This window comes from Pseudomassariella vexata (assembly GCF_002105095.1).
Source record: "Pseudomassariella vexata strain CBS 129021 chromosome Unknown BCR38scaffold_2, whole genome shotgun sequence".
Lineage (NCBI taxonomy): Eukaryota > Fungi > Ascomycota > Sordariomycetes > Amphisphaeriales > Pseudomassariaceae > Pseudomassariella > Pseudomassariella vexata.
Window position 1 is genome coordinate 1,716,397 of NW_024467957.1, and position 11,609 is coordinate 1,728,005.

The following is an 11,609-nucleotide window of genomic DNA, read 5'->3' on the forward strand; positions in this document are numbered from 1 at the left end:
CATTGGTGTCGGTCGTTTTCTGAAGCACGCAGCCACCTTTCCTGGACTGTCTGAAAAGTCGTCATAGAATGCAGACGCCGCTTCCCCATTTCGTTCCCCCTAATCCCGATTTTTGTTGTCGCTTGTGGATGAGTAAATGCGCACACACCTGCCGAACGTGACGAAATAGTGGAAACTTTGCGTAAATGGGCGTAAACCAGGGGGAGAAATCATCGGCTCGTCGTCTGGGAATATAGCCGCCCCCGAGGAACTGACTGTTCTATACCGTCCCCCATTATCTTCCAAATGTTTTGTTGGCGCCTCGTCAGTTCTATAGGGCCCCAGCCGAGAAAAACACCATTGTGACCATGTATCAAAAACACAAGAGCCGTCGCCAGACCGTCGAGATGCGTTTAAATGGGACCGTAGGTCATCTGCCGAATGAAAAAAAATTTACGCTGAATTATTTCCTGCTACTGACGATCGTAGCCCTAACTATGTGAATTGGTAAGGTTTGAATTGAAGGTGATACCCGACGCTATCACGAGGAACATGGGAGTTTACCGCGTGTGCCCCCGTTTGCCGCACAGCGCAACAGGCGTGATCCGAGATCGAACCGTTAGGACTCGCGGGCTCAAAATCAGTTGAGAGGGTTCCGAGGCATGCCCTCCATCTTAATGCCGGATCCCGGAAGACCTCGAACGTCCTGGTGTATGTATTGATATCCCGGCTGATGAGATATCGAACCGTGGCTCACACTTCCAGGCCTGAACATATTTCCCTGATTGGGGTCGTGACCTGACCTTGGCAGCCCATCAAAGCCAGTCCCTATGTATTGCTGGTTTTGCGACATGGGAACGCTGGGCTGCCCAATGAACGGCGGGTGGCTTCCCGACTGTGCTTGCTGCTGTTGTTGTTGTTGTTGTTGTTGCTGCTGCTGTGTCTGTTGCTGTTGTTGCGTGAAGGCATATACGGACGAACTGCCAGGCGCCGTGGTCCCGGATTGCCATCCCGCTCCTGGATACAAGGTAGGCGTTGCAGGGCTGGTGTACTCGGATGGTGTAAACATGGAGGATCTCCTGCTCGAATCATGACTAGGGTAGATGCCGTGGATGGCCAAATTCTCGGTCGGATGCAGAGATGGCTGGGTGGTCATAGTGGGTTCTTCGACGTAATGAGCCTGCTCTGGTGGTAGCTCAGAGCCCATCATCTGTTGCGAGTACTGCGAACCCCTTAGTGGCATCTCCTCCGCAAAATGTCCGCCCGGTACTTGAGCCGGAGGAGGTTGATCCTGATCGTGATGATGCGTCATCATGGTGTGTGGGGTAGTCCCTTTCGCGGGAGAGATGCTCGACGAGATTGACGTGTGTTCCTGATCTTCGGCGTCCTTGGAAGGGCTGAGATCTTCATTGTCTGACGTGTAGTCCTCGATAACCTTGTCGTTGGACATGACGAATACCCTCGTCGTCGCGTCTAAAATTCAAATGGGTCAGTTCAATAGAGTGGACAGGTTCCATGTGGCTATCTTACCGCAGCAATCAGCCTTGTAGCGCTCTTCCTGCTTCGCCACTTTGAATATCTCCTTCAAGAACGGACGCTTCTTGGCATTGCTGGGGTTGTCCTTGTCCGTGAAGAAAGACGACAAGGCTTCATTCGTGATCTCTTCTAGTTTGCCGACGTCGAGGTAAAGCTTTTGGATATCCTTGTGTTGCCGGTGATTTGGCTCTATGACCATTCTGAGAATGTGACCAAGCAGGTGCAGTCGTTCTGCGAGTCGCTATTTAGTAAATAATCCCTGGACGGGGGAGGTGCCTACTACAAATACCTCTTTTGTAAAGATGGTCTGGCTCCTTATGCCTGACCTTCTCGTCTTTGGCGTCACCCCAAGCCCGTGGCCACCAGTCGGGAGCTTTCTCGTCCTTACCCGTGTAGGGATGAGTCGACTGCTTTTTGGGTTCCACCGCCTTGATCCAGGCCTTTGCGATCAGCTTGCAGGCCGTCTGTTGGCAGTCCTTGAACCGCTGCTCATAGAAATCCCAGATTTCTTTGGAATTACCTATCGATATCGCCCTTCTAGAAGATGTCGTGGTTTGTATCGGGACGTCATCATCCCCAGTTTCAGTCTCGCGGCGGAACGCGCTGGCCCTGGGCCGTTTCCTCGCCTTGTGGTGGCCATCGTCATCAAAGCCTTCCATCATGCCATGGCCATAACGCCCCTGACCCCGCCATTTTCCAATGCCGACAGGAAGCTGATTAAAGTCACTGCCAAAGCTGGCGAAGTCCGGCTCGTCATGATGAAGTGGGAGACCTTGGGTCCATGTGTTAGCAGCCACATGGGTTTCAGTGATGAGCCCTCTCACCTGAAGCACCAGGCTGCATGCATCGCTGGTATTGCTCGCTGTTGAAGAACTTGGATATGGTGCCTTCCGGGAGCTTTGTCGAGGTGAAGACACTGGTATGCCCATCGTCACCAATGGCGGCTACAAAGTAGTGCTTCCCGGGGATATTGCAGTGCTCTCGAAGAGCCTTATCTATGGACTAAGGCCGACTTGGTCAGTGAAACATCCAACGTTGCCAAATCAAGACAACTAACAAGTGGTGGCCGCCGAATGGCCATATCTTGAGACTCTTGGTATCGATTATCATCGATTGGGTCCCTCCAGATTTGTTGATCCTGCGGCCACGGGTTGGCACGAGGATAAAACCTATCTTGCACCATGGTTGACAGCACTAAACATAAATGGCGATGCCCGTAACAATGTGTGTGTGAAGTGCGACTGGGTTATCCCTCCCCGGCACAAGTTGCAAGAGAGAGAGAGAGAGATAGAGAGGCCCGGCTAGCCCGCGGCTTGAGCCTCACGTTAAAATTTGCGAGCCTCAAGCGTTTGGTTCCTGACTGAATGTCAGCCGGATCGATGCAAATAAGCTTCCTTGGAACTTTGTGGGCTATACCGGAAACGTAAGTAACTGGGACGGCGAGTGCTGCTTGTCGGTTTTCGGTGTAAGACAGAGCGTGACTAATCGCAACAGGTCAGGATGTTATGAGAGATCAGGAATACGGTCGGCCTCCGAAGTGGGCAGGCGAAGGTGGTGGTGGTGGTGGTGGTGGAAACTCGCGGCAAGCTAGTATATGTCGTGGAAGCTCCGAATGGGTGTTATGAGCCCAATATATGTGCAAGGGTGGCCTTAGATGGACCAAGTGGCAAGATCCAGTACTTGGCTTCGTGTTGATAGTTGGCAGTACCAAATGAGTCTTGCGGGAGCAAAGTCGTATCAGCTGGGTCGAGGTGGAGAATACGGACGGGAATGCAAAACGCACATCGAGGGTCGATGGCAGCCAGGCGAGACCCTCTCTCTTTGTTGACAGACGGGCAGCGGGAGCTTGCTTCAGCCAGAGGTTGGCTAGACGGATAGACCCAGGAGTATAGATTGATATGCGGCTGCCACTAGCGCAGACCAGCCAGCCCCGGGGATGGACGGGGAACAAAGCAGCCAATATCGAGGACGTCAGAAGCGAAGCTGAAGAATGTGTTTGCGCGTCTCTGGCCTGGGCCGAAGGGACTCGCAGTGGGGTCCAGACAGTATGATGAACTAGTCGCAAGGATCGTGCGCGATGGGACGGGTGAGTTCTCTTTCACTTTAACACACAGTTGCGAGACAGCGGGGCCAGTAAGTCCCTCCCCAGCTCTCGTGAGAGTCCTCGTCCCGATCTCGGCACCTGTCTCGGGACCAGTAAAAGGCAGGAAATAAGAGAGAGCCGCGCCCGTATGGTGGAGAGCTGAAAAGCTAATAAAGGAATTTTTGCAGGGCAGGTCATGTAAGAGGCGATGAGACAGACACAGTAAAAATAAATGTATCGGCAGCAACGCGGCCTACGGGTGGTCACAGGCGGGCGTACTGGAGATACAAGCCAACCGAGTGTCGCAATATGCTATGACGCCGCGGGCCTGCCTGTCGCTGTCGCTGTCGCTTGGTTGCAAGAATTTCGAGAGTCGTTTCGAGGAGCAGGTTTGCAGGTAACGCTTGAGCCCTGTCCCACGTGGGTTGATTCCACGTCTGCACAAAGTACGGAGGTACTGGCTGGCTGACTGACCGACTGACTGAACAGATGTTGTAGACAAGAAGACAATCTAATGTCACATGAAGAATGTGGCAAGGATAGCAGAACCACGAGCAGGAACCAGGTGCGCGGACACGTCAAACCCCTCAATCTTGGGCCGACCCGGGCGTTCATTAATACGTTCGAGAAGAAGAAAAAGAAAAGACGCTGAGATAATACGTAGAGGCGGAGAGGTCAGGGTGGAGAAATAGGTACTGTGCTGTGCAGTCGTGGGCTGGTACTTTGGCTACGGACCAGGATTGATTGGAAGGGCCCCGGGGAGCAAATATAAACCCTGGCCCCTCCCCTCTCCACGATAAGCTGTAGACTACTCGAATTCGGCTGTGGGCTGCTACGTGCTGCGCGCTGCGCGCTCGAGTGTAGTAAGGCCGGCGGAAAGAAAGTCAGGCTTGAGGCACTGCTGGTGCCTGTGCTGGTGCTGGTGCTGCCGTCCAGGGGCAGAGCACGAAAAATTGACCACCCAAATTTGCAGCAATCCCCGTCCTGCTATGGATGGCGGCATCGAACTGCACTTCGCCAACACAATGGGCTGGTACCTCAAGGCAGCTCCAGGCGGGAAAGGCGACATAGGTAGCACTGCACCCAATACTTGTACAGGTGGCCCAGTTCTGTCTGTGCCGCCTGAGACCCTTCCATGGCACCCTGTGAGCCAGCTGCCTTCGGAGCATGGTGTCTTCTTCCCACTGTCTTCAGAATACAAGTGCCGCAAGACGCCACTCCCGATGAATCCTGATAATTGATACCATTGAAAGGCCCACCACACTGGCAGTCTTGTTGGCTGCAGATTTCAAGTTCTGGGCGACCTGCGACGCAGCTGCACTGGACACGGCAGAAGAGGAAAGCAAAAGAAATCACAGGCATGTGTCCCCCGGTGGTGAATTGCATGATGTGTGGGTGCCACCCCGGCCATCTGACAGGGGCCTGTTTGGTGAGACTGGAAAGGAACCTGAACCTGGCCTGATACAATAAGTGGGCTCGGGTGTCAGTGGGGAAGGGACACTTGATTCTTGGAGCCTCCATGGTTTTTCTTGAAGTCCACAAACAATCGGAATAGTTTTAGGAGAAGTGATAACTTGCACGTGGGGCCGTAGTTGGTTAAGTACAGTCTATCTAAACTCAAATTGGGGTGTTTCTGTGCACGAATTGGGTATCCTGTAGCCCAGAGCAAGCCTGCCTGTTGGGCTTTATTGACCCGTGGACCTCTCCAGCGGACCAGACGGGCTCTTCTTCACCTGCCCGACCACAATTCCAGACAGACGACGAATGACAAGCCGGTGATGTTTGTCATCATATGTTCTGTTTAGTGCAATATCCCCGTCCGTACCGTACCTGTCTCCACGTTAGTACTGAAAGTAACTACGGCGACTAGACAGGTCTGGCGAAGATCACGCACCTTCGTCAACTATGCAATAGTGATGGCTGTTGGATGAGATATGCTTGGTCTTGCCGCAAACTTCAACATCTCTTGAGTTGGCCGGAACACGGATGAAGTCCATCCAAAGACATGCCAAAGGAGGTTTCTCTTGTCCGTCTTCCCCCCCTCTCCGTAGTCTCCCGAGCTGTAGACTCTTTGCAGAAAGTAGCAGCCGTCTTCTTCAGAAGTCACAGCAGCACAACACCTCACCGATCCAATCTTCTTCCGTTTTGCCACAGCTCCAGTCCCCTCCCCAAAGAAACACTGTCGATGGACAGCGACCCCCAGGCCCCAGTTCCAACCGCAGAATGTCTTACTCCGTACATCCGTGAGGCGTAGGAGCACGAACCCCACCGTTGGTCCCACTCTGTCCGTGACTTTAGAGAACCCTTGTTTGCCGTGGCATACCCAAGATAGGATTAAATAGATCTAGATCAAAGAAACGAGTAGAGCTCTCTTCTGATCGCAGTATGGCTCGTCATATTTTTGGTTACCTCGCCATCTTGCCCGCTATTTGGGCTGGTCAACGTTAAACACAGAGTAAGGATGCATCGCTGTGCAGCGTCTATCCAGATGATGACCAAAAAATTGCAGGGTCTCTGTAGTCTGACAGCAGGCTTCATTATTTACATTCCATGACTCTGACTTACTAGGCTTTACGTGAAAACGGAGAAAACGTCTCAAGAATCAAGGCACAACCAGGCCAGAGTCACAGCTCAACTTGTTACGTGGTTTCAGAAATGGCTGCAGCGTAAGTCAAGCCCGTGGGCTACGCCCGAGGGCCCGCCATTGCAAATTCTAGTTTTATCATACAGGCTGTCAGGCCCAGTTTCGGTACAATGTCCACTAAAAAGTGGTGCTGCGGAACGGTACGACAACCGAAATGTCAACAGGCGTGGCACTGCTCGATATCCGGAGTGTGCTCCGTATCTGCGTCCGGAACTTGGCTAAACTGTATTAGATTAGAAACAAATCAAGTAAAGGAGGAAAACTTGGGAAAACACATGACATTGGAAAAATGTGTCAAGACAATGCAGCACGCAAAGTGAATATTCATAGACCCGTACATGCAGCTGAATGCCGCACAGGGCAACGACGATCTGGGGGATGACGGGTCGTAAGACGAAATCGGTGGGTTTTGTGACTGTCACATTTTCTTGTTTGCCCTCGACCCATCTGCCCATTCATCTTCGTCGAAACTCTCCCACTGGTGATGCATGGAAACGCTGCACGAGGGCGATCGAATCCGGGTAAACTCCCACCTGGACATCGAGAAAATGTGTATGGAAGGGACTGGGGGACGCGCCACCCTCTACCACCCACACTGGCGAGCTGCACCGCCTAGGTGGGGGTCGTGATCAATAATGAATATTCGTCAGGTCGCTTAGAAGATTTTGTGTGCCGGGGCAAGAAACGTCCCAAGTTGTATTGAATGTCCCGCTCGGCTCGGGACCTCGTGACCTCGTAGCCGGCGAATGGTCCGGGTGCAGACGTGCAGACGTGCAGACCGAGAGCGAGCTTCGACCAAACCTTCGATTCATTTACTGTTTCCCCATGGCGCGTTAGTCGCTAAGGCGTGGTGTACTTACACAGTTAGTTACCAGTGGCATTGATAGTCTTGCGTTACATGCTCGTTTCCGACGTCAGGATCTTTTGTTAACGTAGAGATACTGGGAATACTCCACTCCGTCTTGCTCCTACTTCCACGGGGTTAGGCGCGGTCAAGTCCCCCAGCCCCCAAGCGGGTTGAACTATGAGGAGCCGGTGTTGGCCAGGTGCTGGACAAAATACGTTGGCCCCTCATGAAATAACCTCACGACCACTGCCTCTTTATCTTCTAATAAATCGACAAAACGGTGTTATAGTGGTATAAAACGTTTAGGACTTGTAATCTTCATCTTCTACATAATTCTAGGGTTTGTAGTTATCAAGAAATACTGCACGAAGGTGCTTAAGATAACGTGTAAGCTTCTTCAGCTTTGATCTAATACTATAAGATAAACTAGATTTGGGCCTTTAAAACCTGCTCTATACGATTGAAAGAGTATCAAGTTGCTGAGTATAGAATATTGATACTTATGCGATCTACAGTTCTGGTAGAATCATAAAATGAAGAAGTAGTAGTTAGATGTTCTTTAAGGAGGGGCCCCAGTAAATTTGGTCCGGCGCCTGTGTTGACTCGCAATATATCACAGCAGAGCTTGGTAGCGACTGTCTGTATGAGATGGTACATGAGTACAAGACCCATGAGCATTTTCACCCACATGTAGTGTAGTCTAAGTCGGTCTAAGTCGACACTGTCGTCTATAAGCTTCTCTGATATACCCAATATTTAATATTAAGCGTTCTTCGCACCTACTTTGGCGGAGCACATGCGAGTCGGCAACTCGAGTCAACGCCATGCGCGTGCTTGAAGCCACTTCACTATCAAACGCAAGCTGCCGGACGACGGAATACTGAAGCCACCCTGCCCTGGAGCGTCGGTGGTCGGGTGTTTGCAAGTCTCGAGTGCTGGAGTCAATTGCGAGGGGTTAATGGCAGCTGCCACATAGCACCGGAAAAACGATGACTGCATAATTTAGTACTGGTGCAGCTCCTGTTAAGAGCGTTTAGAGCTGAAGGTCCCCAGTGAGGGCCGGCCCGACTGCATAAGATTCGCATCGCCTGTCAATAACCCGTGCAGGGACTTCGATGAGGAGAATCATTTTGGAGGTTTGGTTTCCCACTCGAAAGTCGCGCTCACGGCAAACTACACCAAAGGAAAATGCATAAAGCTGTCGGCCGGGAGTCTATCTACATCCCTGCTGGGCGTCCGATCAACCACACTTGCCCGAAAACTACTCTAGTTACTCAACTCCCCATACAGTATGTAACAGCAATTTTGAGTAAAATTCTGCAGGGACAAGGGTCTCGGAAATAATTGGAGAGCAGCAAGGTCGCCCGTATCAGGAACTGCACAGCGACTTCAATCGATCACAACACATATATGCGGATGTCCAGGCCGCGAACTCCCCATAAAACATTTCCTCGGTTGTCAATGCGTGGGAGCACGCATCAGGCTCTGGATTGGGCCATCGTCTGATCATGTGAGCGTTTCTCTTCACAAAGTTCCTCACAGCGGACGAGTCTTCCTTCTCTTAACTTCTGACGGGTGGTCCATCCTTGCCCCCACGCCTGTCCAACTGCGCGAGTCCAGGTACCCTTTACTTCGTTCGACGAATGCCCCCACGCAGGAGGACGTACGACGTTGGAGCAAGCTTGGAAGAAAGGCAGGTTCTAAAATCTACTAACCTTGTTTTTGCTACTCAACGGAGCTCGTTCTCAACACGACCTTGGACGGAATCCGGTGCGTTCCCTCCCCGGCTGGACAGACTGTTGCCGAGTCTGGGATTACGTTTCAATCAGGACTTAATTCCGGCCAACTACTAAGACTGGGGCAGTTTCATGTTTCCTTGGTGGAAGAAGCTCAGAAATGAAGTCCATTGGTTTGAACGGGTGAAAACCCAACAAACAGTGCTGTGAGTCCTACTCCTTCCATCTGTCGACATTCATATCGCTTCACTGGTGTGGCATTCCCTCGTGACAGTGACGCAGGTTGTTGCCCAGGTGTAAGAGAGGGGCGTTCGTTGGTTCATTGACAGCCGGCCCAGCCCACCGGGTTGCCTCGCCCCTTAGTATCAGACCTTATTTCTCTGTGGCCTCTCGGTTGGCTTCACATTTATACCGCAACCATAGTCTCGGGTGTTTTGTGCTTATGGCTAGCGCCAACAATACACCGGACGGCACGATCAACTGACAACGAAACCCGGCCCGCTACCACCATTTCTTTCTGTCTTTATGATACAGTTAGGGGAGCCTTTCCCCCGTCATCTACTACCTTGACAAGAAATCTCGTCCGCATTCCGTCTCATCATCTTGGTTTGTGGTCATCTCCCCCATCGTCGTTGGGCCACGGCGTTTGCAATTACGGAGAAGGCTGCTGTTGAACGTTAGCAGAGGTTGAGGAGTTCCCCTCATGTGGTCCACGCCCCCGCACAGCTGCGCCGTATTTTCATTGGGAGCTTGGAAAAACAGCTGCAGTTGATCGGAGATGAGGTGCATCACGGCAAATCGTCTTCGCAGCATCGCAGCACCCGAAGCCGGCCAGTCCAGCGAGCCCAGCAAGCCCGGCCCATTGGTCTCGTTCAACGGTGAGGGAATGGCTCTACTAGTTTCAGCACTACCGTCCCCCGTCACCGTCACAGTTGTACAAAGACAAAGGCCTAATGCACATAGCCTTATTGATGTCGGAAGTTTTTTGGTGAACTGCTGAGAGACCTTGCTCAGTTCGTTCCAAGCCGACAGCCGGAACCAAATCCATCTGTGCAAGGAAACACCATTTCTTACATTATCATCATTCACCGTCCCAGCATACCGTACCAAAGACTCCTGCATGTCTTGGGGGCTAATAACGACAGCAGCGAGGTGGTGTGTCAGCAATGCTGAACCTAATCGTGGTGAAAAGCCAAATTGGGGTTGATGAGAACAACCAGCCTACGCCCTCTGTTGCTCTGTTGAAGCCACAAGTCCCAAATGGGATGTGGCACTACCTCAATACTACTACCCAAGTACCCCTGTTCGTTGATCGCGAAGCTGACGGATCCAGCGTAGCACCCTGCCCACTTCAAACTTGCTTGTCTCCAACGGCCATTAGGTCGCCGCCTACTACCAGACCGTAGTCCCCCTCGCTCCATGGCATGGGCAAGCGCCGCCGCGGATGATCCGTACAGTCGCAAGAGCTGAGTTCCCCGACCAATGCTCTGGCGGCCATGCCCTCAACCATTTCCTCATTTGCCGTCGAGGTTACACGACAGCAACGCATGCGCCTTTTGAACCCACTCCAGTCCCATTTTGAACCCTCGTGCATGATCCATGTCTTAAACGGCCCAAAGCTCACATGCACCACCACCAGTGGAGTGGATTAGACGCTATGCCGTGCCATCGAACGCGGGAACAAAAGTGTCCAGAGCCACGTCGCCAACTCTCCTCTCGCGACACGGAGGCGGCATCGCTGTGAAATGCCCAGTGCCGTTCTACGGAGTTAGTTTGCACCACTTCAGGCACGGGTGATCGCGGCCATGATCTGGCTCTTTCCATTTCCATTCATTCTAGCCTCTTCCCTGAAGGCGGTCAGTCAGGGGCTCTCTTCCATCATTCACTGTCATTCGCGTTCCTCGAATAAACCTTGGGATTGCAATCCATGAAGATTGATTCGTCCCCCGCAATCAGTCGTTCTGCCGTGGCGTCCTTTGGAACCAAACCACCGAGAAGAGGGCTAGCGTTATACTGGCAGAGGAAGAAAGGGGACGACAACGAACCGACAGATACGAATAGCGAAGAGAAGAACTCAAAAAGAAAAAAATCGTTGAGACGCACCCACCAGCATTAGCCGCATTATACGTGCATACGTGCAGCGACGATCACTTGGGTAGCCTCGTGGGCTTGGTAACATCGCGACTTTTCCCTTCTGCTTCTGTCACCCTCACCGTCCATCCCGGCTCACCACCCATCCTTCATCTACCCACGCATTGCAAAAAAAATAGACTTCCCCACGTTCGGTAGCCTTTTCTTTCTTGCGTCGCTGTCTCGTCTCACCTTGCAGTCCATCGCACCACATCGTTGACAAAGGCGGAACGTCACTGCTCTGTAACTGTAGTAGTGCTTGCAGTGTCTCCGTGTTGTGTTCGTGTTCTCGTGTACTGCTTGTGCTGGCTGTGCTGTCAGCAAATACCACTCCTCTGTCTGCTCTTTGTCTCACTACTTTTCCACACCTTGATACACAGCTTCATGCGTGCTTATCTTTTTGGATGTGAACAAGAACGACAACATATCGTCCAACGTGGTTAGGGGGGGTTGCGGGAGAGAAGCTGTCAGCCGCGTAGAGCCCCCATATGTCTCAATAACAAACACCCTCGATTACAGCATCTTTTCATCATCTAATCGTAGACATCTCGCTCCTTGTGCCTCGTTTGCAATGAGGCGATAACCTCATTGCCATCTCATCGTTACCCGATGCTTACTGACTATCTAACGATACACCCTCCAACGTGCAAAGTC

At 52.0% G+C, this 11,609-nt stretch overlaps 3 protein-coding genes across 3 annotated transcripts; all 3 read right to left on the minus strand.

The window, feature by feature from the left end:
• Positions 1-619: 619 nt before the first annotated feature.
• On the minus strand, positions 620-2,174 carry BCR38DRAFT_454879 (uncharacterized protein; the record flags this gene model as incomplete). The annotated part of the gene is made up of 3 exons (XM_040861740.1): positions 620-1,452; positions 1,510-1,746; positions 1,805-2,174. The coding sequence occupies 3 exons, from the start codon at positions 2,172-2,174 to the stop codon at positions 620-622; spliced, it is 1,440 nt and encodes a 479-aa protein (XP_040719935.1).
• Positions 2,175-7,400: 5,226 nt separating this feature from the next.
• On the minus strand, positions 7,401-8,068 carry BCR38DRAFT_420648 (uncharacterized protein). The gene is made up of 2 exons (XM_040859397.1): positions 7,873-8,068; positions 7,401-7,810 (listed from the first exon to the last, which is right to left on the minus strand). The coding sequence occupies exon 2, from the start codon at positions 7,777-7,779 to the stop codon at positions 7,561-7,563; it is 219 nt and encodes a 72-aa protein (XP_040719936.1). The 5' UTR covers positions 7,780-7,810; positions 7,873-8,068; the 3' UTR covers positions 7,401-7,560.
• Positions 8,069-9,142: 1,074 nt separating this feature from the next.
• On the minus strand, positions 9,143-10,062 carry BCR38DRAFT_96879 (uncharacterized protein). Its single transcript, XM_040865812.1, has one exon. The coding sequence runs from the start codon at positions 9,945-9,947 to the stop codon at positions 9,387-9,389; it is 561 nt and encodes a 186-aa protein (XP_040719937.1). The 5' UTR covers positions 9,948-10,062; the 3' UTR covers positions 9,143-9,386.
• Positions 10,063-11,609: the final 1,547 nt, after the last annotated feature.